General features: G+C 35.1%; 1 protein-coding gene across 2 annotated transcripts in view; it reads right to left on the bottom strand.

Moving 5' to 3' along the window:
* Positions 1 to 1,372: 1,372 nt before the first annotated feature.
* The window catches only part of CENPC (centromere protein C), a 76,900-nt gene continuing 50,325 nt past the window's right edge, over positions 1,373 to 27,947 (bottom strand). For both annotated transcript variants that reach the window (XM_023638032.2, XM_001497321.7), the window contains exons 11-19: positions 26,136 to 26,282; positions 24,879 to 24,961; positions 16,577 to 16,636; positions 12,524 to 12,628; positions 11,600 to 11,728; positions 10,621 to 10,716; positions 8,775 to 8,929; positions 2,737 to 2,827; positions 1,373 to 1,571 (exon numbers count right to left, since the gene is read on the bottom strand). In XM_023638032.2, coding sequence (XP_023493800.1) covers positions 1,501 to 1,571; positions 2,737 to 2,827; positions 8,775 to 8,929; positions 10,621 to 10,716; positions 11,600 to 11,728; positions 12,524 to 12,628; positions 16,577 to 16,636; positions 24,879 to 24,961; positions 26,136 to 26,282 — 937 coding nt within the window. In that variant the 3' untranslated portion in view covers positions 1,373 to 1,500. The remainder of the gene's footprint in view (positions 1,572 to 2,736; positions 2,828 to 8,774; positions 8,930 to 10,620; positions 10,717 to 11,599; positions 11,729 to 12,523; positions 12,629 to 16,576; positions 16,637 to 24,878; positions 24,962 to 26,135; positions 26,283 to 27,947) is intronic.

Genomic DNA, 27,947 nt, shown 5'->3' with positions numbered 1-27,947 from the left:
TGCAAATCAAAACTACAATGAGATATCACCTCACACCCCTCAGAAAGGCTATAATTAACAAGACAAGAAATAACAAGTATTGGAAAGGATGTGAAGAAAAGGGAACTCTCATCACTGCTGGTGGGAGTGCAAACTGGTGCAGCCACTACGGAAAATGGTATGGAGATTCCTAAAAAACTAAGAACAGAACTACCATACGATCCAGCTATTCCACTCCGAGGTATTTATCCACAGAATACAAAAACACAAATGTGAAGATATTTGCATCCCCATGATCACTGCAGCATTATTCACAACAGCCAAGACTTGGAAACAACTTAAGCACCCATCGCCCATCAATGAATGAATGGATAAAGAAGATATGGTATATATACACAATGAAAAACTATTCAGCCATTAAAAAAAAAATCAAATCTTGCCATTTCCAGCAACATGGATAGACTTTGAGGGCATTATGCTAAGCAAAATAAGTTAGAGGAAGAGTCAATACCACACGATTTCACTCATAAGTAAAAGACAACAACAGTAAACAAACACACAGATATAGAGATTAGATTGGTGGTTACCAGGGGTAAGGGGGGAGGGTGAAAGGACAATAGGGCACATGTGTGTGGTAATGGATGGTAACTAGTCTTTGGGTGGTAAACATGATGTAATCTATAAAGAAATCAAATATAATGACTTACATCTGAAATTCAAATAAATAAATATTTGAACACAAAAAATATGACAATACTTAAAATGACTTCAGGAATAGCTGCTAGCAATTTGTTTCTGACATTTAACCATTTTCTCTCCTAAATCTCTTTAGTTCTCTACATATTTCAGTGTGTTCGGTAACATTAAGAAAAAAGACTAAGTTATTATGTACTGATCTTTCACACTGACTCTCCTTTTTAATAGAAAGATCAGTTCCAAGTATAGAAACATTATTGTGGTGAAACCTACAGGTTTCAGAGAAAGCATGGCCCTGACGACACTTTGATTTCGGACTTCTAGCCTCCAGAACTATGAGACAATAAATTTCTGTTGTTTTAAGTCACCCAGTTTGTACTATTTTGTTTCAACAGTCCTAGAAAAGTAATACACATATATCATTTAACACAGTTCTCTATTATTGGGTTATTTAATGATTAGTGACTTAAAACTGATATTTGGGAAAGATTTTTAAATGAATGGACATATTAATCAGATCTCTTCTGACAAAGAAATGTCTTATTTTCAATGGGGGAACAGTGATTTTGGTATTCTTTTCATGTTATTAAAATACTACGAATATGGGCATCACTACAGACCATGTGAATATTCAGAGAAAAATTAGAAGATACACATGGGAGTTTGAAATGTTTATCAAACACAAGTACACACAAAATTGAATAAAAATTTTATTTTAAGACATCACAAATAATTACAAAGATAAATGTCTCAATTATACAAACTTGTGTATATGTGTATATATGTATATACATACACACACATATTTAAACTTTGCTTCATCTTTCATCTTTTTATCTGAGTAAAAAGAAGAACACTTTCCTTATTCAGGAGGTTTTTGATGTTGTAATAATTACCTAGAAGCAAGGTGATAAGAAAATAAAGTTATTTCTATAGGAATCATTTCCATTTGATTAAAAGTTTAGCCATGACTAAGGTGGTTACAGTATATAGTACCAAAAAAACAATCAATTCATCTAACCTAAAATAACTTATTTAATCCCATAACCTGAAAAATCCAAGAGTTAACCACCACCTGTGATCCAGATAAGGCTTGAAAGAAAATTTCTTTCATTTCACATCATTCTGATAATAAACACAAAGATGAATCAGACAAGGGTGCAGGGAGGGAAAATCTCTCTCTGAACCTAATCGTTATTAGGACTTTGGAACTGCTGTGGATTCCCCCAAACCAGACATCTGCATATACAAGTAAGTATAAAAGGTAAAATATTAAGTTAACATAAAATCTTGAAGTTATAAAAAGGCAAATGCTATTATTAAATAAATTAGGTAATAAATTGCAGCAAAAGTGAAATACAGATGAATAGCCACACATAAAGCAGGTTTATAGCACTCAGTACCATACTGTGACTTCCTATAAATTAGAAATTGATACATACTAATATTAGTGGAGTTAATAAATGTAACTGTCCACAACAGTGCCAGCACATACAAAGGACTACATAAACACAGCTACTATTATTATCTCCTTTCATTAGAATGTAAGCTCCAAGAGCACAGGAATTTTTGCCTGTTTTATTCATTTATGTATCCCACACTCTTAGTGCTATGCTTGGTAGACTCTCAATACCATTTGTTGAATGAATAAATGAACGAATGAACAAATCAAAATTCCTATTCCCAAAGACTTGTGCTCTTCAATAGCTGATGAAGCACACTATTCTCTATGTTTAAAATAACCTGCTAAAAACTGTTTGACTATATAATATCTTCAAGATAATTCAGGGTGAAATAATTTTCCTTCTACCCTGCATATAACGTGTCCTCTAACTAAATATTTTTATATTTAGCAATAAACAACTCTTGCTAAATTTTCATGTATCGAAACACTAAAATACTTACCTAATGATAAATTAAAAGAAAATATATACCAGACTTCTTTGGCATCAGTCACATCATGCTTCATTTTGACCACTGTGGCTTCCATTTTCATGGTGCTCATGAGCAACTATATAAACATTTAACTATGTGAAAGAAAATGTCTTTAATTATTCTTACCTGAAGGAACAAAGAACGAATCACCAGTTGTTATCATATAAGGTGTTTCATGTAAGGTACATAAAAGGTCACCAAAGTTAACATAAAAAACCTGTAAAATTAAAAATTACAATCTCATTTCAAATTGAACCACAATTTATACTCCAAAGAAAGTTAAAGAAAATGTGACAGGCAGAATAATGGCCCTCCAAAGACCTCCACACCCTAATCTCCAGAACATGTTATGGCAAAAGAGACCTTGACATGGGGAGATTATCCTGGATTATCTAGGTGGGCCCAAGCTAATCAATGAGCCCTCAAAAAGTGGAGAATTTCTCCTGCTGAAAGCAGAAGAGAACTCAAGAGAAATTCAAAGCATGAGAAGGACTTGTGCTATTGCTGGCACTGAAGGTAAGAAGGCCATCCATAAGACAAGGAATGTAGGCTATTTCTAGAAGCTGAGAATGACACCCTGGGCCAACAGCCAGCAAGGAAATGAGAACTTCAGCCCTACAACCACATGTAACTGAATTTTGCCAACAACATGAATGAACTTGAAAGGAGATTCACCCAAGGAGCCTTTGGAGAGGAAGAGAGATCTACCAACATCTTGATCCAGCCTTATCGTACTTTAAACAGAATACTCGGCCTAGCCCGCCAGACTTCTAACCTACATAGCCATGAGATAACAAATGGGTGTTGTTTTAAGTCACTAAATTTGTGGCAATTTGTTAAAGCATCAACAGAAAACCAATACAGGAAGAAATTTCTTTCACTCTTCCTTATTATTTACTGGCTTATGAAAATTCAGAACCACTGTAAAAGAATATCACTTAGCTATACTAGAAAAATAGGTAGATTTTATGTACAACTCTTTAAAGGTTACATGCTGAGGACATGTAACTTAATCTGACTGATGAATCAAAGAGAGAGCAAAAACAAAAACAAAAAAATCGTATATTTAAAAATGCATCAATATTAAGAAAGTAAAAGAGGATAAATCTATGAATCATCAAGGTCTCCATATTCAAACATGGCAAATTTTATATTTTATACATACGTAGCACCCTGGCAATGATCTGTTCTTTGGGCAACTAAATAAAAAATGTAAGGCCTTCAAACTTTGAGATTCACTCATCAAGAATATTTTGCCTCAGAGAATTATTCCTCCCTTCCTCCTCCTACTTCCTCTTTTTTTTTCCCTTACCATATTGTAAAATGAGCCTATAAAACACCAGAAAAACAATAGCAGCTAGCACCTATATAGCACTTACTTTATGCTGGCCACTATTCTGAACATTTATTTTTACTCATTTGATGTATGTACTTACCAGTAAGACAGATACTATGTTAACAGTTTTTCACAGATGAAGAAAATGAGGGACAAAGGGATATAAATTTCTAAGGTCACTATGTAAATGGCAGAGCTAAAATACGAACTCTGGCACTTTGATTATAGAATTCATGTTCTTAATCACTATGATATACTAACTCCCTAAATGGGAAAAAAGTTCTTAAAGTGGTTCTAAAGGTACTTCTATAATTTAATAAAACAAAAAAATTTTTATTACATCCCAAAAACATTTGACTCAGTTTAAAAGATAAAAGGTAACAAACACACAACCCAGAAAGTCAAGCATATATTTCTAGGTGTTTCTTACTTATCTATTGAGTTTGGCTCTCTAAACGCATCTCTCGCCACTTCTCCAAACATTTTACTAAGAAGGCTTTTGAACTACACAAAAATAGAAGGATGAACTCCCCTGAATATCTAGCACAAACAACCTGCCCTATTCAGAGTCTCTCTACTTCCCTATGCATATTATTTTGAAATAAATTCCCAGCATCATAAATCATCTGTAAATATTTCCGCACATACTGAAAGATCAAGGTGCTTTTTAAAAACATGACCACAATACTGTCATCATACCTAAAAATAAATAAATATTTAATATGAAATACCAAATCAGTATTTACATTTCCAATTGTCTCTTATATATCATATTTTTAAAGGTTTGTTTGAATGGAGATCCAAATAAGAGCCACACATTGTGACAGCTTGATCTATCGCTTAAATCGCTCAATCTATAGTGGTTCTCAATTTGGTGGTGATTTTGCCCCTCAGGGTAGAGTTGGCAATGTCTGGGGACATTTTTGATTATCACAACTAGAGGGATACTATTGGAATCTAGTGGGTAGAGGCCAGAGATGCTTCTAAATATCCTACAACACACAGGACAGCCTCTCGACAACAAAGAATTATCCAGTCCAAAATGTCAATAGTGCCATGGTTGAGAAACCCTGATCTGAGGGTTCCACCTGGTTCTCTCTTTTCTATTTCTTGCAACTTATTTATTAAAGAAATCAAGCAGCAAAATTTGTTGCAAAAATCTTAACACAGCTGGATTTTGCTGATTACAAACCCAGGGCATCACTTGAAAGGCCTGCTATTCTTTATTTCCTCTAAATTGGTAGTTAGATCTAGAGGCTTTATCAAATTCAGGTGGTGGTGGTTGTTTTCTTCTTTGTTTTTTGTTTTTTAAGCAGGTGGTGAGGCAAGGCTACTTCACAGTGTTGTATTCTTTCATCAGGAAGGCACATAATGTCTAGTTTTGTTCTTTTTAGATGCTAGCAGACACTGATGACCAATGCCCAGATCCAACAGTTTATAAGGGTTTGCAAAATAGTAATATTTCATTCTAACGTTCCTTTCATTTATTAACTGGAGTATTTCAAACAAGGACAAATTTTTTCTCATCTATTATTTGGTTACTTAATAGTACAGTTTATATGAGAAAGGCAGAATAAATGTTTATTTCCCTTTACCATACTGGTTGTCAAAATGAGTTGGAGAATATTCTCCAAGAGTGATAAATTCATTTTTCTTTTTGTAGTAGTCTTACAAATTCATGGATTTAGATACAACTGATGTGTATCAATCCACTGAAGTTATTCTTATTGATACTCAAATTTTCACATCTTTGTTGGGTGAGAGCATCTTCAAGTTGGATCCTAAGACCTTATGACCCAATCCTAAGGGTCTTTGATAGTTTCCTATCAAGTATGCCAAAGATATTCCAAACTCAGCCTGAGGCCTGGAATCAGACATTTCTCTAAGGAACTCTGGTTCCTTTAAGCTTGTTGCTGTGACATTTTGTTTTTTTACTTCTAGAACATTTACTGTCTAATTTTTCAAATATTTTCAACCTTTGCTCATACGGTTTTTTTTCTCTCTTATCCTGTTTTTTTCTGTTCTCTACATCACTTAACTTTTATATTTTCCATTTCCTTTTTTTTGGCTAAGAAAGATTCACCCTGAGCTAACATCTGTTACCAATCTTCCTCTTTTTGTATGTGAGCTACCACCACAGCATGGCCACTAACAGGCAAATGGTTTAGGTCCATGCCCAGGGAACCAAACCCCAGGTGCCAAGGTGGAGCGTGCCAAACTTAACCACTAGACCACTGGGGTTGGTCCATATATGTTTTCCATTTCTTAATCTCTTCTTTTCTTCTGGGAGAGCTCCACAACCAATTCCCATAGTTAATTTGTTAATTCTTCTGTGGTTTGATTTTAACAAATCTACTACTGCTACCCTCTCTCTCTCTCTCATATAGATTCTCTAGTACTGATTTTGCAGGACACAGTTAACAGCCTATGTTGATTCTCCATCTTGCGCCTTTTGTTTCTCAAAAGCATATATTTAAAAGTGTGTTATATTTAAAACTGTGTGTTATATTTAAAAAATGGAAAAATACTCCCCTTACTATAAAAGAAAGTTTAACTCTGATTTTCATTATAAAAAGTTAAGGTCAATATTCAGAAGAAATAAAAAATCAACGAGAATCATGTAGTAACATATTATTTTTCTAAAGTTCCTTCAAGTTTCTGTCATTTTCATTTTTAACTTCTAGTCTGAAAAGAACAGAGACAGAATTTTCTGTTTTGCACAGTTTGCTTAAATGTTTATCCTAAAGGTCTTCTTATATGGCGTTCTTCAAAATAATATGCTTAAACTAACATAAAAATGCCTAGAACAGTATCTGAAACGTGTAAGTGCTATATAACTGCTTACTATTATATAATGGTTTATCGCATTACTAAGTCAAAATACAAATATAACCATTTTCTTCCTGCACATTTCAATAGTTCTCATTTTTACAATTACTGTCAATGTTACAATAAATAACTACATATGTTCAGCTTCCCTAATTTTTAAATTATTTTCCTAGGAAAAAATTCTGAAATGAGATTCATAGATCAAAAGATACACACTTTTTTCCCAATAATTTCTACTAAGTCAGTAATTACAACATATCATTTGTTTTTAATGTGGATTCCTTTGAATATTAGCCAGGTTAAACACTTTCAAATATTTACTATTCAAATTTCCTTTTGTATAAGAAAGGCATTATAGTTTAATGGGTAACTGCTATTAGTTCAGTGAAGACATTTCATAAGACTTATCTTCATTATTAATTGTTCTTTAATGATTACACAGAGATCATCAATTACTTTAGTTAGTTAAATATATTAGTTTTACTTTTTTTTTTTAAAGATTGGCACCTGAGCTAACATCTGTTGCCAAACTTCTTTTTTCTTGTTTCTTCTTCTTCTTCTCCCAAGGGTCCCCCAGCACATAGCTGTATATTCTAGTTGTAGGTCTTTTGGTTGTGCTATGTGGGATGCTGCCTCAGCATGGCTTGATGAGCAGTGCCATGTCCGCACCCAGGATCAGAACAGGTGAAACCCCGGGCCAGCAAAGCAAAGCCCGTGAACATAACCACTTGGCCATGGGGCCAGCCCTTTTTTTAATTATTCTAATAATACTTGGAGATCTGTAACATTTTAAGGTTGGATTAAAGAATATTTTAAAACATTTTAAATCCAGATTCTAGTTATACTGCTGTAGTAATAATTTTCTCTTGACTCTCATGTGTACCTTTTCCTTTCCTTGCCTCAATATGCCCTTCTTTGTTAATATAAACTCAAGGATCTTGATGCTATTCGTTTTAGTCCTATTTGAGCTTACTTTAATTTTGTCAGTAAAAAGAACTGTTTTGAATGCGATACTCCAGTAACTCTTGATTTCATAGGTTCCTGAAATGTTACTGAAAAATGTACCTTAGACTGTAATTTTTTTTTTTTGAGGAAGATTAGCCTTGAGCTAACATCTGCTGCCAATCCTCCTCTTTTTTTTCCTGAGGAAGACTGGCCCTGAGCTAACATCCATGCCCATGTTCCTTTACTTTATATGTGGGACTCCTGCCACAGCATGGCTTGATAAGCAGCATCATGTCCGCACCTGGGATCTGAACCAGCAAATCCCGGGCCGCCAAAGTCGAATGTGCGCACTGTAACCACTGTGCCACCGGGCCGGCCCCAGATTGTAATAATTTTTAAGTAAACATTCTTAAAATTTGGTGATTTTCAAATTCTATAATTTTCAAATTCAAAATGCAGAAATATAACATACATACATCTCTCTCTCTCTCTCTCTCAGACCAACGTTGCAAGGATGTGTGTCTCCAATGACAGACAAAGACAGAGAGACAAAGACTGACTCACCTTGAATCTCGTTATAACTTTAGCCAGTAATACTGCTATATACAATAATATATTATTTAGTACTCATCGAAGCAACTAGCTCCTAGTCTTCAGTCTGCTGCTAACTAGGTACATGATTTTGAAGAAGTCTTTTAATCTCTTTATTGCTAAACTGCATGGAAGGAGAAATGAGATTTAGACAATTTCTATAATCCCATCCAGCTCTAAACTTTAATGATTTGTTTGCAAACCTATATTCTAAGATTCTTTTAACTAACATCCATTCCTTAAACTTGTGAATCTCAAGGTTACACTGCTACACACAGAATATATACTTTTAAATAACTGTTGGATGACTGATTTAAACAGATTTAATAAATAAAAAAATTCTCTGTGCACTATAGTAATAAGATATCATTTCAGAGGAAATAGAATCTTTAATGCCTCATCGAACCCAATAAATCAGAGTTGTATCAATAGCAAACATAAATATATGGAAAAATATACTCACCAAAATATCTGAACCAACATGCTGCTTTCCCTTTTCTTGATGTGGTCCTAATATCAATTTTCCAGTAGAAAAAAAAGGTGTATCCAATGTTTTATATACTTTCAACTCACCATGTTCAACAATAAATTGATATGTATCTCGTGGCCTTACAAGATCTAGGGGAAAAATACAAATATAAAAATAAAACAATAGCAATAATATTGCTCAATGATATAACATATACATACATATATACAATAAAGTTATTTCTAGATATAAACCTGCCTTAGAAAAACAGAAGTAATTAAGATAATTGACTCATGAGGTAGAATGCCAGAGGTCAAATCCTGTCTGTCTTACAAACTGTGTGACCTTAGGCAAGCATATCCTCTCAGTGCCTCCACTTCCTTTTCTATAAGATGGGATAATAGTTCATCTATGTTAGAGTTGTGAATATCTAGTGAGTTAATGTGTGTAAGATATTTAAAATACTGTCACACAAATGTAAGTATTAGGTAAATCTTAGCTATTAATAATAATAATGGCAGTATTATTATTTCTATTATAGCTCAGACAGAAAATAAAATTAGCTAAGAGACAAGAAAGAATACCATTATCTTTAAAAAGTCTAACATAGCCCCCAATACAAAGGTATCATCATCATGACAATAGATTCTTTTGTGCTTGCTTGACTGATTATTAAATAACAAGACTTTTCTTTATCAAGTAAAGGCTCTAAGTAACCAGAGTTGCTCACAAATTACTATCTCACTTTTGAATTTCCCTTTTACTTACAAACATTTCCAGATCTATAATTAATACATTCTTCTGTCACCAGCTTCTGACTCTGCTTCTCTAGATATTTAGGAAAGTTAGTAAACCCAAAGACTATAGGATACAGAAAATATATAGACCCAAGAAACAGAAAAAAAGTGATAAACTCCTGACATCAGTCATAACTTTTCTCACTTGGTACAGTATAGCAATGTTTTTAAGTTAAGACACTACACTAAATAAAATTCTCTGTACGTCTACCTCTGTTGCCAAATAATCTGAATACAGAAATAACTTTGTTACTTACTATGTCAAATGGAATCTATTTCACAGCCAACATTTTAATTAAGAATACCACTACTGCCTCTCTGTTTTGACCTATTTGTTCTCTGACTTAGTCCTCAGTACTCTCTGGTACAGTCATAATAAATAAATATCTCCTGTATGTAAATACTGCCTGGTTGGTAAATAGCTGAGTGTCACCTACTTACCCCCACCACACTATAGCCTATCCCTTGAGACCTCTGATGGTCTCCTAGACACTAAATGCTTAATGCCTATTAAATATAGCAGGAGGCTTCCAGGAACCTGTGCTGACCTTACAATTAAGCCTGGCATTTGTTTGGCTGATTGATGCCCTTGCTATTCATCCTCCCCGAAGGTTTCAGTTCCCAGGTACCATTACTGGCATTCCAAGGTCCAGAAGGCTGTATAAGTCCTCCCTACAATCTCTGCCTGGTCTCATAGTAAGTGTATCCTGGGGTCTGCCAGCTAACTTGCTACAATTCCCCATAAACAGCCCCTGTCCCCATATATCCTTCTGGTCAAACAAGGCCTAGACCCTATTTAGGGAGGCAACACTAGCACCCCAGACAACAAATGCATGGTGCTGTATGTCCCCTGGAAGTTTTGCCATCAGTGCTCCCCTAGAGTAGTCCTCACTTAGGCTGCTTAACAGAATTAGACCCTCTATTGGGCTTTGGCTCTGAAAGAGGTGGGAAGAGAAAGAGAAAATAGATGGGCTGGTCATCAAGACAGCAGTTTGTCCTCACTAGTTGCTGAATGAAGCATTTTCAACATCATCCCAACTTACCCATGAGAATAATTTCTCTTGTTTCTGGGTCCCTTATCCTTGTTGGCTGCAAAGGATCTCCCAGAGGTATATTCAGATTTACCACTAATTTATTCTCTGCAAAAGAAATAACATTGAAATACAAACTACTTACTTAAAATTGTTCTCAATTTAAAAAAAAATATCTAGTATGAAATATAGCTGTGGACAAGTGGTAAAGGAAAATTGCCAGAGGCGTAACAATCTCTTCCTATTTATAAATGATCATTCTGATATATAAAAATTCAAAAACCACAATAATTTAATATAGAAGCAAGCATCCTAAACTTATTTTCTGTAAGTTTACTGCAACATGACAACTCTTGAACTCTTGCATCATCAAGAAGTTAAATGATGTTTTGCATATCCTCTCAGAGAGACACAAGTATGCAACAGACTTTAGAAAGAATCCATTAAAATGTCCATTTTAACTGCAGTTTGGGCATGGAAAAGGTAAGCTTCATTTGACTGGGCAATTTACTCATGAGAAAATGTTTTATACTATGCTATTAATGCTCTTTTTTTATTATTATTATTTTTTTTAAAGATTTTATTTTTTTCGTTTTTCTCTCCAAAGCCCCCAGGTACATAGTTGTGTATTGTTAGTTGTGGGTCCTTCTAGTTGTGGTATGTTGGATGCCGCCTCAGTATGGCTCGATGAGTGGTGCCATGTCCGTGCCCAGGATTCGAACCAATGAAACCCTGGGCCGCCTGCAGTGGAGCACACGAACTTAACCAGTCGGTCACGGGGCCAGCTCCCTCAATGATCTTTTTTTAAAGAATAAAATTGGTTTACTTTCAAAATTTGGGGGAAAAAAGTGGAAATTAAAAAGTGAATTTACCCTATTGTATTACGTCTGAAGTTTTTAGAGAGAAATTTCAAAATCTGCTGAGAATTACTTCTCAAAGCACTGCTATTTAAAATGAAACCTAAAAGTTACTTTTAGGAATAAGTTCATACTTCTTTCATTGTTATCAAGACAGATCCTTTTTCTATTAACTATTTCGTTGACTTTTTCCATGCTTCCTTTTGCCTTCCTTTTAGATGATATCGTGTCTGGAGACAGTATTCCACCAATCACAAATCCTCCTGAAATTTAATGACAAAAAAAAGTAAAGTATCATACCTGAAAAAGTTAAAATCTTGAAACAAAGCTCTTCAAATTAATACAGCACACTTCCTTTCAAAGTATCAAAGAACAGTAGATTCTACATTCTACAGCAAGTAACTCAAATAATACAAATACCAAACAATTTCACTTATGACTCTACTATCCCAAATACAGAAGCACTGATGAAACATGACTGAATGATCTTTCATGCTTGAAACCAACAGTCATCAGCGAAGGTTTAAAAATCAAAAAAACACAAAGGCCAGCAATGAACTATTTATAGTAATCCACATGTGAATTTAGTCCTTTGACTTAGATATAGCCATCAAAGAAAGAAAATAACTTTAAGATAACACTCACTATACTTTCTTGCACTCTCTACCATTTCTGTAGAAAAATATGATGAGAAAATGGGATGAGAATAACAATGAGGAACACAATCTGTCAGTTATAATTTTCTCATGTTCTGACCTAATGCTTCACCTTATGCAATTAGAAATCTCATTCAATAGTATAGAAATAATAACACTCTACAAAGTGACACACCTGTCTCAAATTGCTGCCAAAGAGAAGAAGAACCAGCATCTCTTTACTAATCAGACAAATCTGGATTTGAATCTATTCCTGTCACATTTTTGGGAGATAATGACTAAATGAGGTAATATATGTAAATATGTAACTAAGTGCTTGACATGTAACATACACAAATAAACTGTAGCAAGCCTCATTATTATTTTTTATCATCAGACATTAAAGTATAAACTGGAATTTACCTGATGGCCTTCCCTGATAATCTATTCGCTCCCCTCGCCAGTATTCCAAAGGTTTCAATCGTGTTCTCTTGGTCCTGCGAACATTTGGTGTGTTGGAGGGCAATACTGTAAAAAGATATTAGACAAAAATATACACATATAAATGCTTAGTTGGATGGTATTTTGCAGTGGAAAGACTGATATCATCTTTTAGAACACTAATACTTGTAGACAAAACATTACAACAAAATTTTAAGATATATTTGTGCTAATAAAGAAACGCCAAAGCAAAAATAGGTTACTAGACTGGGAGATTTAAAAACTTGATAATACTCAGCATTAATGATGCTAAAGGTAGATAGGAACTCTCATATCTTGTAGGTAGAAATGTAAACTAATTGAAGATAATTTGAAAGTACCTATTATTATAATACTCTTTGACTCAGAAATTTCATTTCTAGAAAATGAGTTTGCAAAAAAATTCACAAAACTGAACAAAGCTGTATGTACAAGAACATTCATGGTAGTACTGTTTAACAGAAAGAAAAAATCAAATTGAAAACCACCTAAATGCTCCACGATAGGAAATTTGTAAATCAAAGGTAGTTACGCATTTATTTTAATAGGTTCATGGATCTTTGGGGGAAATAGAGATAAGAGAAATTTTATCTGAATTCTTATTTTGGCTTTCGTGCTTACCTAAATTATTAAACACACAATTTAACATAAACCAAAATGCTTAAAATTACATAGGCATGCTAATCATGAAAAGAAATACCTTTCAAGGCTGAGAAAATAAACACAATATTTGAGAATTGCTTTTTAAAACGTTATGTCACATTTCCCATAACAAGTGTTGTAATCAAGTTTTTACTACTAAAACAAAAACAAAAAAGGGTAGTTACATGTGCATGTCTTTGTGTGTATAAACACATATCCACTCATTTTATCTGAAGAATGTAAAATTCTATATACTAAGTTGAGTTTGTTGGCTATATACTCAAATTCCTATGTTCTTGTCTATTTTTTGTTTGCTAGAGCTGTCCAATTCTGAAAGTGGTTTATTAAAATCTGCCAGTCAAACTGGATTGTTTAATTAAAAATCTTCTTGCTTTTTCTTAGTTTTTTATTTATATATTTTAGTTGCTAGGTTGTTTGGTGCATAAGAGTTCATGATTTTTCTATTTTCCTCATAAATTGTTCATTTTATCATTATATGTCCTTCTTTATCCTGTTTAGCATTTTAACACTAAATTCCACTTTGCCTAATATTAAAATGGCACTATTTTATTTTCGTTTACATTAGCATACCTAATTCTTTGACAATCTTTTATTTTAAAAATTGTCTTAAGTGTTTCTTATAAACATATAGGTCAGTTTGCACTGTTTAACCAAATCTGATAGTCTATCTTATTAGAGGAATTCAACCCATTCAGACTCTCTTAGTGTAAACAAGTAACAGGCTTCCTTTTATTCTGTCCATCTTACTTTATATTTACTAGTTATTCTACATTAGTGATTCTTCTTTCTCCTCATTTTTTTGGTTTGATCAAATGATCATTTCTTTTCTCCCTCCTCCCCTTGGCCATTTCAAAGTTTTGCTGTGCTTCTGCACTCTAGTATTAGTTACCTACCCACTCCTGACATTTAAACATCAAACTCTTATTTCTCCACGATTATATTAAAAACTATATCCCTTACCAAGATATGCTATCCTCTCCTTTTTCTCATTTGGTAAAAGCAAACTTTTAGACTACTTTTATTACCCCATTTTTGACCCCTACTCTCGTCCCTATTATACCAAGTTCTGTTAAGACGGTCTGGATTTCAAGGTATTATTACAAAAATCTTTAACTAGCACTTATAAATCCCCAATTACATTAACATTAAGTAGCTGACACATCCTAAGGTAATCAGCATCCTAAGGTAATCAATCACCCCCTTCTACAGTCTCCTGCTTTAGGATGGGACCTGTGACTTTCTCCTCATCAATAGAATATGCAAAGTCACTCCTGTGATTACCTCATGATTATATATATGACAATACATGATATTATACATACAAGATACTATCTAGCAGAAACAGTGAGAAATCCTTCCTTGCTGACTTTGAAGAAGCAAGTTATCATACAGTGAAGGGGCCTAAGGAAAAGTTCATGTGGTAAGAACTACAAGTGGCCTCTAGAAGATGAAGAGTAGAGGCCTATTGCTGACAGCCAGCAAGAAAACAAGTACCTCAGTCCTACAATTTCAAGGAACTGAATTCTGCGAACGTCCACATGACCTTGGAAGAGGACCTCAAGCCTCAGATGAGACAACAGCCGAGGCTGACACTTTTGGTTGCTGTCTGTGAGATCCCTGAACAGAGGACCCAGTTAATCTATTATGCCTGGGCTCCTGATCCACGGAAACCATGGAACCATAAATATGTGTAGTCTAGGCCACTAAATTTGTGGTAATTTGGTACAAAACAACAGAAAACAAAGACTTTATTTAAATTATCGACATACATTCCAAGAATCATTCCTCACTACTGTTTCCTCTCTTTGGACTTAGTTCTGATTTATATGATACTTGGTTAGAACACCACACATGGGTATTATACATGGAAGATACTAAACTCAATCTTGCATTAACTGCAAAATAAATTCACTTAGAAAGAAAGATATCTTGGCTGGGTATAAGATTATTGCATTGTAATATATTTCTGAAAGCAGGCTATAGATACGATCTTATTCTTCCAGTGTTACACAGATGCATAGTGCTAGTCATTTTTTTTCCTTTATATGTAACTTTATCCTTCTGTCTGGAAGCTTCTATTCTTGAAATTTAGGAATTTTATTAACTTACATTTAGAGGTATATATTTTTCATTACTTCTGACAGACAGTTGGTAAAATCATTCAAACTGCAGATTAAAGCGTACCTTTAATCTAGGGAAGCTTTCTTTAACTGTTTTCTCTCCTTTATCTGTTTCTTTTTTCTGGAAATCCTATTATTTGCATGTTTTATCTGCTGTCTCCATGTTTCCACTGCATATCATTTTTCATCGTGGTTTCCATCTTTTTGTATTTCTGCTCTGAGGACTTTCTTCCATGTCAACACCAGCTACTAATTCAGCTCTCAACAGTGACTATCTCTACTTTCAGTTCATCTACTGACTTTTTAAACTGAAAAATTATGATTTTTAGTACCAGAAAGTCTTCTATGCTATAAGGGAATCTCTTAAAGTGCTCTTATTTCTTCTGAAAATTGTTATCCATCTACTAAAAATTTCTAGCTCACCAGAAGTTGCCACTGTTCTCAGGCATAATGCTTGAGTTTCCTCTCTCTTGTTGCTGGAGCCCCTGCTCAGGGATGGTTTTATCTCTCTTTGCCTACTCCTGACTCTAGTCAACATTCCACTCCAAGACAGGCATTAAGCATTGAGCAGTCTCTCTTCATATGGGTGCACAAAATATAACTGACAAGATGTGAGTTTTTGGTTGAAGCGATGAGAGAAAGTTTCACTCCTTCTGGTTCTCTTCAGGTACAAGCACAGAATACTCACAGCTTCAAGTACAGGGAGAAACATAAAAAGCCACTCCAATCCCAAAAAGATGGGAGGTCCCATGAATCTTGACTGGCAAACATATCTTTGGAAACCATGGTGTTTTAATCCTCACACGGGCCTCTCCGTGAGTTCCACAACTCCCAGCTTTGCCTACTTACCTGTCCTAGATAGTGCTCTGTTTAGAAGTAAACTGTATAAAAATGGGAGGAGAAGTTGCCAGGGACACCATCTATATCACAGTTATATTTTACAGAATTCTCCACCCTGGCTTTTTAGCCTAAGTGGGATCATGCTCCCTATTATGGAGCAAATACTGAGAGGGCCACAGGATTTATAAATGGACAATAAAGAAACTCAGTGGCCTATGATTTACTGCAAAATTAATGAAAACTAAATTTGTGGTTTTAATTTATCTGCCAATTAACCCAAATAATATTTCCCCCTTGCTTGAGAAAAATTAAGTTACATACATAAACAGAAGTTTTACATTATGAAAATACATAAGGAGAGAAATAATCTTACCTATTTTGTAATGTATTTTGTTCTCTAGTGTTACTTTAGATCCTTTTACTCTTGAGTCATCTGAAAAAGGCAAAAGATAATATCATGAGCAATGGCTGCTAATTTCATGGTGAGTTAAATACAGTATGTTACCTAGTCAACTTCAGCGTAGGCATTTTAAGTAAAATTTGTTCTGATAATACATTTTATTACTCCTTTGGCTTTTCACTGCTACGGAATAAAGACTAATGAAAAACAGTGTAACATTTCTCTAGATTTTGCTACAATGACGATATCTAAAGAGCATAATAGTTAAAAATAACAAAAACAGGTTTTCTATTGCTGGTGGACTTCAGGTGAAATAAGCCACCAGGTGGATAAAAATGCAGGTTGTGATAAGGAACAATTAATATGCTAATAATGTAATGTATGATCCTTAAAGTTCTAAAATAGTACAACTGGACTGAATTTAGCAGTGTGCCGCCAATTAGGTCAGGGGTTCTCCACTTCAGTGTGGTAAATAGCATGTACACTTAACTGCCATCAGTTCTTTCCTTTCCCAGGCACAAATGTTGTTCTCTATCAAGAAGTAGAGTCTAACTCCCTCCTTCTTGAATCTCTGCTGGCCTTAAAGACTTGCTAGACTAACAAACTGCAGCAGAAATGACATTCTGGGACTTTGAAGGCTAAGTACTAAGAAGATATGAAGGTTCAACCTGAGTCTCTTAGAACTTCACTCTGGGGAAAGATAGCGACCATATATGAGGACTGACTACTCTAAGACCCATGTTGTGAGGACACCCAAGTGAACCATGTGGAAAGGCCATGCAAAGGAAAAGAGATTTTTGGCCAGCCCTCGATTGTTCCATTCACCCTGGCTGGGTGGCAAATATCTAAGTGAAGAAGTCACCCTGGACTTACAGCCTCGCTGAATTTTCAAATGAATCCAGACTCAGCAGCTTGTATTTAACTACAAACACATGAGAGAGCCCAAGAGAGAACTGCTCAGCTAAGTCAAGTCAACCCATGGAACCATGAGTGATAAATCAATTCTTGTAGTAAGCCACTAAGTTTTGAGGATGCAGTAATATGTAACTGGAACAACAATTAATGTCCGTGAATTACCTAAAATTTTTGATACAATTTTGTATGAAATATGCATTTTCTGAAAAGTAGGTCTAAGCTTTCACTACATTCTCAAATGAATCCATGATAGCAAAAGATTGTTAAGAATGACTAAATTAAATACTTTATAAAACTGCTGGCTTGGAAGAAACTCTAGTGACCATAAAATCTAATTGCCCTGTTCAGAGTAAGTAAATCTATAGAGATCAAAGAAGGAGAACTACAGGCCGATATCACTGATGAACATAGACGCAAAAATCCTCAACAAAATTCTGGCAAACCAAATACAGCAATACATCAAAAAGATTATACACCATGATCAAGTGGGATTTATATCAGGGACACAGGGATGGTTCAACATCCGCAAGTCAATCAATGTGATACACTACATTAATAAAATGAGAAACAAAAACCACATGATCATCTCAATAGATGCAGAGAAAGCATTCGACAAGATCCAACATCCATTTATGATAAAAACCCTCAATAAAATGGGTATAGAAGGAAAGTACCTCAACATAATAAAGGCCATATATGACAAACCCACAGCCAACATCATACTCAACGGACAAAAACTGAAAGCCATCCCTCTGAGGACAGGAACAAGACAAGGGTGCCCACTTTCACCACTCCTATTCAACATAGTACTGGAGGTGTTGGCCAGAGCAATTCGGCAGGAGAAAGAAATAAAAGGAATCCAAAAGGGAATGAAGAAGTAAAACTCTCACTGTTTGCAGACGACATGATCTTATGTATAGAAAACCGCAAAGAATCCATAGGAAAACTATTAGAAATAATCAAGAGCTACAGCAAAGTTGCAGGGTATAATATCAACATACATAAATCAGAAGCATTTCTATACACTAACAATGAACTAACAGAAAAAGAACTCAAGAACGCAATCCCATTCACAATCGCAACGAAAAGAATAAAATACCTTGGGATAAATTTAACCAAGGAAGTGAAAGATTTATACAATGAAAACTACAAGACTTTCTTGAAAGAAATTGATGACGACAGAAAGAGATGGAAAGACATTCCATGCACATGGATTCAAGAATAAACATAGTTAAAATGTCCATACTACCTAAAGCAATATACAGATTCAATGCAATCCCAATCAGAATCTCAATGATATTCTTTACAGAAATTGAAGAAAGAATCCTAAAATTCATATGGGGCAACAAAAGACCACGAATTGCTACAGCAATCATGAGTAAGAAAAACAAAGCCGGAGGCATCATAATCCCCGATTTCAAAAGATACTACAAAGCTACAGTGATCAAAACAACATGGTACTGGTACAAAGACACGTGCACAGATCAATGGAACAGAATTGAAAGCCCAGAGATAAAACCACACATCTATGGACAGCTAATCTTTGACAAAGGAGCAGAGGGCCTACAATGGAGAAAAGAAAGTCTCTTCAACAAATGGTGCTGGGAAAACTGGACAGCCACATGCAAAAGATTGAAAATTGACCATTCTTTTTCACCATTCACAAAAATAAACTCAAAATGGATCAAAGACCTAAAGATTAGGCCTGAAACAATAAGTCTTCTAGAAGAGAATATAGGCAGTACACTCTTTGACATCAGTTTCAAAAGAATCTTTTTGGACACTATAACTCCTCAGTTGAGGGAAACAATAGAAAGAATAAACAAATGGGACTTCATCAGACTAAAGAGCTTCTTCAGGCAAGGGAAAACAGGATTCAAACAAAAAAACAGCCCACTAATTGGGAAAAAATATTTACAAGCTACTTATCCGACAAAGGGTTAATTTTCATGATATACAAAGAACTCACACAGGTTAACAACAAAAAAACAAACAACCCGATCAAAAAATGGGCAGAGGACATGAACAGACATTTCTCCAAAGAAGATATAAGCATGGCCAATAGACACATGAAAAGATGTTCATCATCACTAATCATCAGGGAAATGCAAATCAAAACTACACTAAGATACCACCTTACATCCATTAGATTGGCAAAAATATCCAAAACCAAGAGTGACAAATGTTGGAGAGATTGTGGAGAAAAAGGAACCCTCATACACTGTTGGTGGGAATGCAAACTAGTGCAACCACTATGGAAAACAGTATGGAGATTTCTCAAAAAGTTAAAAATAGAAATACCCTATGACCCAGCCATCCCACTAGTGGGTATCTATCCTAAGAACCTGAAATCAGCAATCCCAAGAGTCCCATGCACCCCTATGTTCATCACAGCATTATTTACAATAGCCAAGACGTGGAACCAACCTAAATGCCCAGAAACTGATGATTGGACAAAGAAGATGTGGTATATATACACAATGGAATACTACTCAGCCATAAAAAAGGACAAAATTGTTCCATTCGCATCAACATGGATGGACCTTGACGGTATTATGTTAAGTGAAATAAGCCAGACAGAGAAAGACGAACTCTATATGACTCCACTTATAGGTGGAAGTTAACATATAGACAAGGAGAACTGATTGGTGGTTACCAGGGAAAAGTGGGGTGGGGGAAGGGCACAAAGGGTAAAGTGGTGTACCCACAACATGACTAACAATAATGTACTACTGAAATCTCACAAGGTTGTAATCTATCATAATCTTAATTAAAAAAAAATTGCTTTTATGAAAACGCTACCTATAGTGACAATTGCAAAAAAGAGGGATCAGATATTTGGGGCCCTGCATGAGATAAACACTCCAATCTTTCCTCAGTGGTTTCCAGTCTTTGTACCACGTGGGGTTCTTTTCTTTCTTTCTTTTTTTTCTTTTTGGCTGTTAAATGTAGATCATGAAACCTGCATTTACATGCACAAATCAAGCAAAGAGCAAGAGAATTGTTTTCCTGGCTTAGAGTAAGAGGGACTTCAACAGGAATGGATGACGAAAGGCATTGGGAAAGAGACACCCGAAACTGAACAAGAGATGCTCAAAATCGACCGTGGCACTTTGTACAAGGGACACAGTATATGAAGATAGGGACACAGATGTGGGCAAGAGCTGGGATTAAATTACTTTTCGCAAATTAAAAAAAAAAAAAAAAGTAGATTAGTGGATGCCTCGACATGGGGGATGTGAAAGGTGATGAAATGGAAGGTACCTGCTAAAGAATATGGAATTTCTTTCTTGGGGTGATGAAAATCTTCTAAAATTTATTGTGGTGATGGCTGCATACCACTGAATTACATACTATAAATGGGTTAACTGCATGCTATGTGAAATATACCTCAATAAAGCTGTTATCAAAAAAAGTTCCAATTTCCCATGCAATCCCCACTAGAACAAGTAGAGCGGGATATTCTCTGAAAACTTTCACATAGCAGTACGCCTTGGAGGCAGAGAAGGAACAAAGCAAATAAGTAAATATACTGAAGATAATGGGAGCCACCTTTCTCACTATCAGAGAAGGGGTTTATAAAAACAGAAAAGGGAAAGTCAAAGGTGTTGGACTAGAATTGGAGATACCGACGTGAATTCAAGATTTCTTGAATTCACAGAAATAGATACAAATGGTTGTGTATGTATGGTGTACATATATATATGTGTGTGTATCTATTTCCTATCTCAGTCCACTGAGAGAGCCTATAAGCAATGATATCCCAGTAACGAGCACACTGAGTGCCCAGATCTGGGTTTCTAAATGCCATCCTCCACTTAAAACAAACCAGGTTCCTTAGGAGAAATAACTGATTCTAGAGTTGAGGCAGCTTGCTCTCAAATAGTTCAGAAAAGGCTAATTATAATAAACATGCATAAACATATATGTAGGGGAAGTAGGGAGGGAGATGGAACAAATGTTGTAAAATGTTGACAACTCTGGAATCTGGATGAAGAGGATAAGGAATTTCTGGGTAAGTCTGAAATTATTTCAAAAAAAGCAACACAGAGACAACTCTCCAATTTCAAAGATTAAAGAATCCTAAGAGCATGGAAATGAAAGAAAACACGTTATCTACAATGGAAAAAAGAAGTAAGGCTGGCTTCAAATTTTCTACTCATAAGCATTAGATATGGTGAGTCAAAAGAGCAATAGCCAGATAGTTTAAAGGAAAATGGATTATGAATCAAGACTATTTTTACTATTCAACTGGTTGTTCACTGTGTTTAAAAAAAAAATTCCTGAGTCCTTGTGAGCCTATGTGAGAATGTCTACCAACTTTACAAAGAGGTAACAAGCATATCTGTTATGACAATAAGTATAAATGTGCTAAACACTAAAGGAAAAAATACTGATAGAGCCAGTTAAAAATAAAAATTCAATCACATGCTATTTCTAAGCCACTTTGTTTTAGTTCTGTAAGAAAGGTTAAGTGAAAGGACGAACAAAGATCTACGAAACAACAAATCAAAAGAAAGCAGGGGTCACAATATTAATATCCAACAAAACAGACTACAAGGTAAAAGCATTTTAATAGGATCAAGAGATAAATCCGACCGAAGCAGGTATATTCCCTATGAAGGCTTACATGCTCAATAATAGTGCTGAAACATACAAAGCAAACACTGCAGGAAACAGAAGGAGAAAGAGACCGACCATTGCAAGGAAGCACTTTACTGCAATTCTGGCAGTCCTTAACAGACTTCACAAATCAAAAGTAAGGATACAAAGGATCGGAATAGTGTCAAATGTAACACCTCCAAATCTAAGATCCTGGTCTTTTCCCCAAAATCTGCTCCTTCCCTAGCAGTCTCCAAATCAAGTAACAGCAAAGCCATTCTTTCAGGTGCTCAGGCCAAAAATTTTCAAATTATCCTTGATACCTCTTTCTCTTACCCCCATATCCCACCCATCAGAAAATCTAGTTGACTCTACCTCCAAAAATACCTAAAATTCTACTACCGCTCTCCACCTTCCACTGATATCACTCTAGTCCAAGCCGCCATCACTCGGAGTATTACTATCCCACCAACTGGCCTCCCTGCTTCCAACCTTATACTAGTCCCTTCAAACTCCTCAGTTCATCCCTCACACAGCAGCCACAGTGCTTCTGTTTCCAGGTCTGTCATGGCTCTCCTCTGCTCATAACCCTCTAAGGGCTTCCCATCTCTCTTAATAAAAGCCAAAAATCCTTACAATAGCCTTTAATATCCTATGTGATCTTTCATTCTTGTTACCTCATGACATCATCTCCTCCTACTCTATCCCTCTCTTCCTCTGCTCTAGCCCTCCTAGTCTCCTCTGTGTTTCTGGATCAGAAAAGACTCTTTATCATATCAGAAACTTTGCCCTTGATCTTCCCTATGTCTGGGGCACTACTTCCCCAAAGAGCTGCTTGATTTGTTTTCTCATCTCTTTTATATCTTTGCCCAAATGATCAATTCCTCACTGAGGCCTTTTCTGCCAATCCACCTAAATATATAACCCCCATTTCCCAGCCCAAAATCCCTGCCTTATTTTTCTACTCTCAATATCCAACAACTTCTAAGTTCTGCTATCTTTTTTTACTGTCTTTCATCCTGGCCTCCCATAGAAAGTAAGCTCCAGGAGGGCAGAAACTTCATCACTACTACCTACATCCCTAGCTCCTAGAAGAAAATATAGTAAGTATTCCACAATATTCCATAAATATTTTAAAATTCCATAAATATTCAAAGTATATTCAAAAATGCATATCCACTTATATTATCAACAAAATTATGAGTGGATATGTATATTTTTAAATCCTTATCTATACACAAAAAAGATTACATTCTTTTTCAAGATTTTTATTCTTCCATGAGGCTTATGTGTTCTAAGTATGCTCTAGAACACAAAAAAAACTTCAATAAATTCAAAGAATAAATAACACAAGCCAAAGTTCCCTAGATCAATAAAACGAAACTAGAAATTATCAACAAAGAGCAAAACAAAACACAACTTTACTTAGACTAACGGCCAACGTTGCATATTTATCACATGTCAGGTATTAAACTAAGCAAGGAATGTGTATTCATCCTTAGATCCATCTATGGGATAGGAACTGATTTCACCATTTTATAGGTAAGAAACCTGAATCTAAAAACACTGAAACTTCTTACTCAAGATAATATAGGTAACAAGTGATAGAACTGGATTCAATCCCAGGTTCCTGACTCTGGAGACCAAAGCTCTTGACTAATATGTTCTTTTAAATAACTGCTGGGTCAAAGAAAAATCACTATAATTTAGAGTATGCTACTACAAAAACATTATGTAAAAAAAAAAAAAAAAACTATAAAATTAAGCCAAAACTATACTCAGGAACATTCACTGCTTTTTCTTTACCAAATAAAAAGAAAAAAATAAATATAGAAAGGATTCAACTTAGAGGAGAAAAAGAATAAAATAAATCTAAACACAGGGAGAAAAAAGAATTTAAAAGGAAAAAGAATTAGCAAATTAAGAAACAAAAAACAGTATAACAGATTATATTCCAAGCACGCATCCTTTCTGTGCTTTTCTTAATGGCATATTCTTTTACATTCTTTTCTTAATGGCATAAAAAATTACAAAACTCTCTATTAAAAGGCATTTTTAAAACTTTATTATGGGAAAGTTTCAAACATATTCAAAATAGAGAAAATAGTATAATGAACCTGATATAGCCATCACTCAGCTTCATTAATCAACAAAACATGGCTAATCTTGCTTCATTTATACCCTTATCAGCTTAACACTTTTTTCTTAAAGATTAGCACCTGAGCTGACAACTGTTGCCAATCTTTTTTTTTTTTTTCGCTTTTTCTCCCCAAAACCCCCCAGTATATAGTTGTATATTTTAGTTGTGCGTCCTTCAACTTGTGGCATGTGGGATGCCACCTCAGCAGGGCCTATTGAGCAGTACCATGTCCACGCCCAGGATCCGAACCGGTGACACTCTGGGCCACCGAAGCGGAGCACACGAACTTAACCACTCTGCCACAAGGCTGGCCCCTTAGCCTTACATTTTTAAATACTAAGGTAGATATCTTAAGTGCCAATTATTTCATTATATCCCACTTCACAGAAAGAACTGTCACTCATCTCTCATTCTTTTTCTGATTCTTGTTTCCCTCCCTCTTTCTCTCTCACCTAAGTATAAGGTCTTACAAATCTCTGAACATATGGTAATGTTCTTAAGAGTGAATCCTCAATACACATTTGCCATTGATGATAATTTAAACAAAACATAGCACACTTTACTCCATATACATAATGCCATAAAAATCAAGACAGCAGAAAATAAACAATAACTTACCTGAACTTTCCTGAACTTCCTTATCAACCACTTCAGAATTATTCATTTCAGACGTTAAATAATTCTTGGGAGTGGAAGGTCCACTTAGGAAAAAAAAAAGTAAACCATAAAATTTGTGCTTTTATAATACATGTATCTAATGTATCTACCTTAATGGTATTTTTCTCCTAAAACTGCCACAGGTTTCTTTTTTATGAAACCAATAGTGATGTTATAGGTCACCAATAATATACTTACTTGCTGCACAAAACAAAGAATCTACAATTTAATCCCATAATTGACTGTCAAACATGATACAGAATTTTATAACCTTTTAAACTAATTCATGAATCAGTTATGAATTTAAGTCAACAAAAATAACATTCTTCAATAAAAATCAAATTATAAGAACTAAAATTAGAAATAAATCAGCTTATCGTAATTTTTCATAAAAACTATAGCCAAAAACAAATGGAATTTAAAATGTAGTCCAGAAATTGTTCAGAGATGATTCAGCTTATCCCAGTCCTAGATCCCTTTCCTGCTATTATGAAGCCCGGATCGGTCTAGTGGTCACAACCCACCAAATAGTAACAAAATCTTAACCATTCTTTAAAAGTCTGAGAATTGCTATAATTTACCATTTCTTCATTTTAAAAAAGGGTATATGACTTCATATATTGTAAGAGTAGGTTAATTTGATTTGCTCACTGAGTGTGCATGCTCTAAACATATATCCACAAATTCTTAGATACTCCTCCTTTCAAGACATAGAGCCTAATTCCCCTTTCCCTGAATGTGGTCTGGACTTAGTGACTTGTTTGTTAATAGAAAAAAGTGGAAGTGACAGCATGCAACTTCAGAGACTAGGTCATTAAAAGGCATTATGACCTGATTGTAGTCATACTTTGTTTTGGATCACTCACTTTGTGGGAAGCCAGCTTCCATACTGAACAGCCCTATGAAGAGTGCCACGTGACAAAGAACTGGGGCCTCCAGCTAAAAGTCATGTGAACGAGCTACCTTATAAGTAGATCCACTAGTTCCAGTCAAGTCCTTCAAAGGACTGCAAACCAGACAAACATCTTAAATGCAAACACCTCATGAGAATCCCTGAGCCAGAACTAGCCAGCTAAGCCTCTCCTAAATTTGTGACCCACAGAAACTATGAAACAATAAATGTTTGGAAGTCACTACTAAGTTTGGGGTAATTTGTTACACAGCAATGAGTAACTAATATAGTGAGTAAATCCTATTATCTTTAGCACACACATATACCTTTCTTCCAAAACTGAAGTCTTAGGCTCTCCAGAATCCAAGTTAAACTCTGCTGGTGTCTTGCATGTATATCCACTGGTCTGAGACTTTAGATGAACATTTTGTGAAGTCATAACATTATCTTGATCCTTTGGGCTTCCTGTATCTCTATTAAAATGAAAAATGTATAATTATTTACATTTCTTCATAAAACATTTCTATCAGAAACAAAACACAGGTGGGTAGACAACATAATATTGACTATAAAAAATATCAGATAACCCTGTTCAGGTCCTAGGACTTACAGCTAGCCCAGGAAGGAAATTTGATTCTAGAACCTACCAAGAGTTTTAATTTGAAAAATTCTGATAAGAGAAATGGTACAGACCTGGTCTAAGATGGAAGGGATGACAGGAAGACACTGGGAGACATTACCTACAGGTTCTTATGATGTATACTGCACAACTAAGCTATCACAACTTTTTTGGAAAATCCACAAACAATAGAAGTTGTTTTCTTTGACATCCCTTGTCAGCCTACTGAGGAACAGTAGGGTACTCAGAGGGACTCAGGCCCATCTCTTTGGTAGCTACCAGCTAACTAGTTTACCCCCAATATATGCAAACAAGGTACACTATTTCCAGACTGCATAATTTTCTCTTCTCTCTTACAAATCCTATGTTTTAATTTGTTTCTCGAATCAGTCTACCAGCCTACTCTTACCATATGTGAGAAAATAATTTGCATCCAATATAACTAAAAAGCATGCAAACTTTTGAGTATTCTTTGATAATTTATTTCTGGAGGTTCTAATGTCCAAGTCCTACCATCAAAGTCAAAAGAAATAAAAGGGATTATAACCACGAACAATTATATGCCAAGAAGTTAGGTAACTCTAGGACAAATTGCAAGAAACATACAAATTACCAAAACTGACTGAAGAATAAATAATCTCAAAAGACCTATAACAAGAGAACGAATGAGTAATCAAAAAACTACCAAGTGGCCGTCCCCATGGTGTAGTGGTTAAGTTTGGCGTGATCTGCTTCTGCAGCCCGGGTTCACAGGTTTGAATCCCAGGCGTAGACCTATACCACTTGTCAGCCCTGGCAGCTGTGGCAGCAACCCACATACAAAATAGAGGAAGACTGGCACAGATGTTTGCTCAGGGTGAATCTTCCTCAGCAAAAAAACCCCACAAAAAACCCACAACTACCCAGAAAGAAAAGCCCAGATCTAGATGGTTTCACTGCTGAATTTTACTAAGCATTCAAAGAATACAAATCCTTCACAAACTCTTTAAAAAAAATATTACTTCTCAACTCACTTTATGAAGCCAGTATTATCGAGATACCAAAATTAGACAGATATCAGAAGAAAACTACAAACCAAAAAACTCAACAATATACTAACAAACTATATCTACTAACTTATTAAATAGAATTATACATCATGACCAAATGGGATTTATACCAGAGATGTAAGCTTGGTTTAATATCCAAAAACCAATTAATGTAATACATCACATCAGTAATAAGCAAAAATCACATGATTATCTCAATAGCTATAAAAAAAGCACCTAACAAAATCCAACATGTTTTCATGATAAAAACACTCAACAAACTACAAATAGAAGGGAATCTCTCCAACCTGACAAAGGGCATCTATGAAAAACTCACAGCTAACAACATACTGACTGGTGAAAGACTAAATAAATTCTTTCCCCTTCAGATTAGGAAAAAGACAAGGAAGTCTGCTACTGCCTCTTCTATTGAACACTGTACTGAAGATTTTAGCCAGGGCGATTAGGCAAGAAAAAGAAATAAAAAGCAC

The sequence above is a fragment of the Equus caballus genome, chromosome 3 (assembly GCF_041296265.1).
Source record: "Equus caballus isolate H_3958 breed thoroughbred chromosome 3, TB-T2T, whole genome shotgun sequence".
In the NCBI taxonomy this organism is placed as follows: Eukaryota; Metazoa; Chordata; class Mammalia; order Perissodactyla; family Equidae; genus Equus; species Equus caballus.
This window is presented reverse-complemented; position numbering and strand designations above follow the sequence as displayed.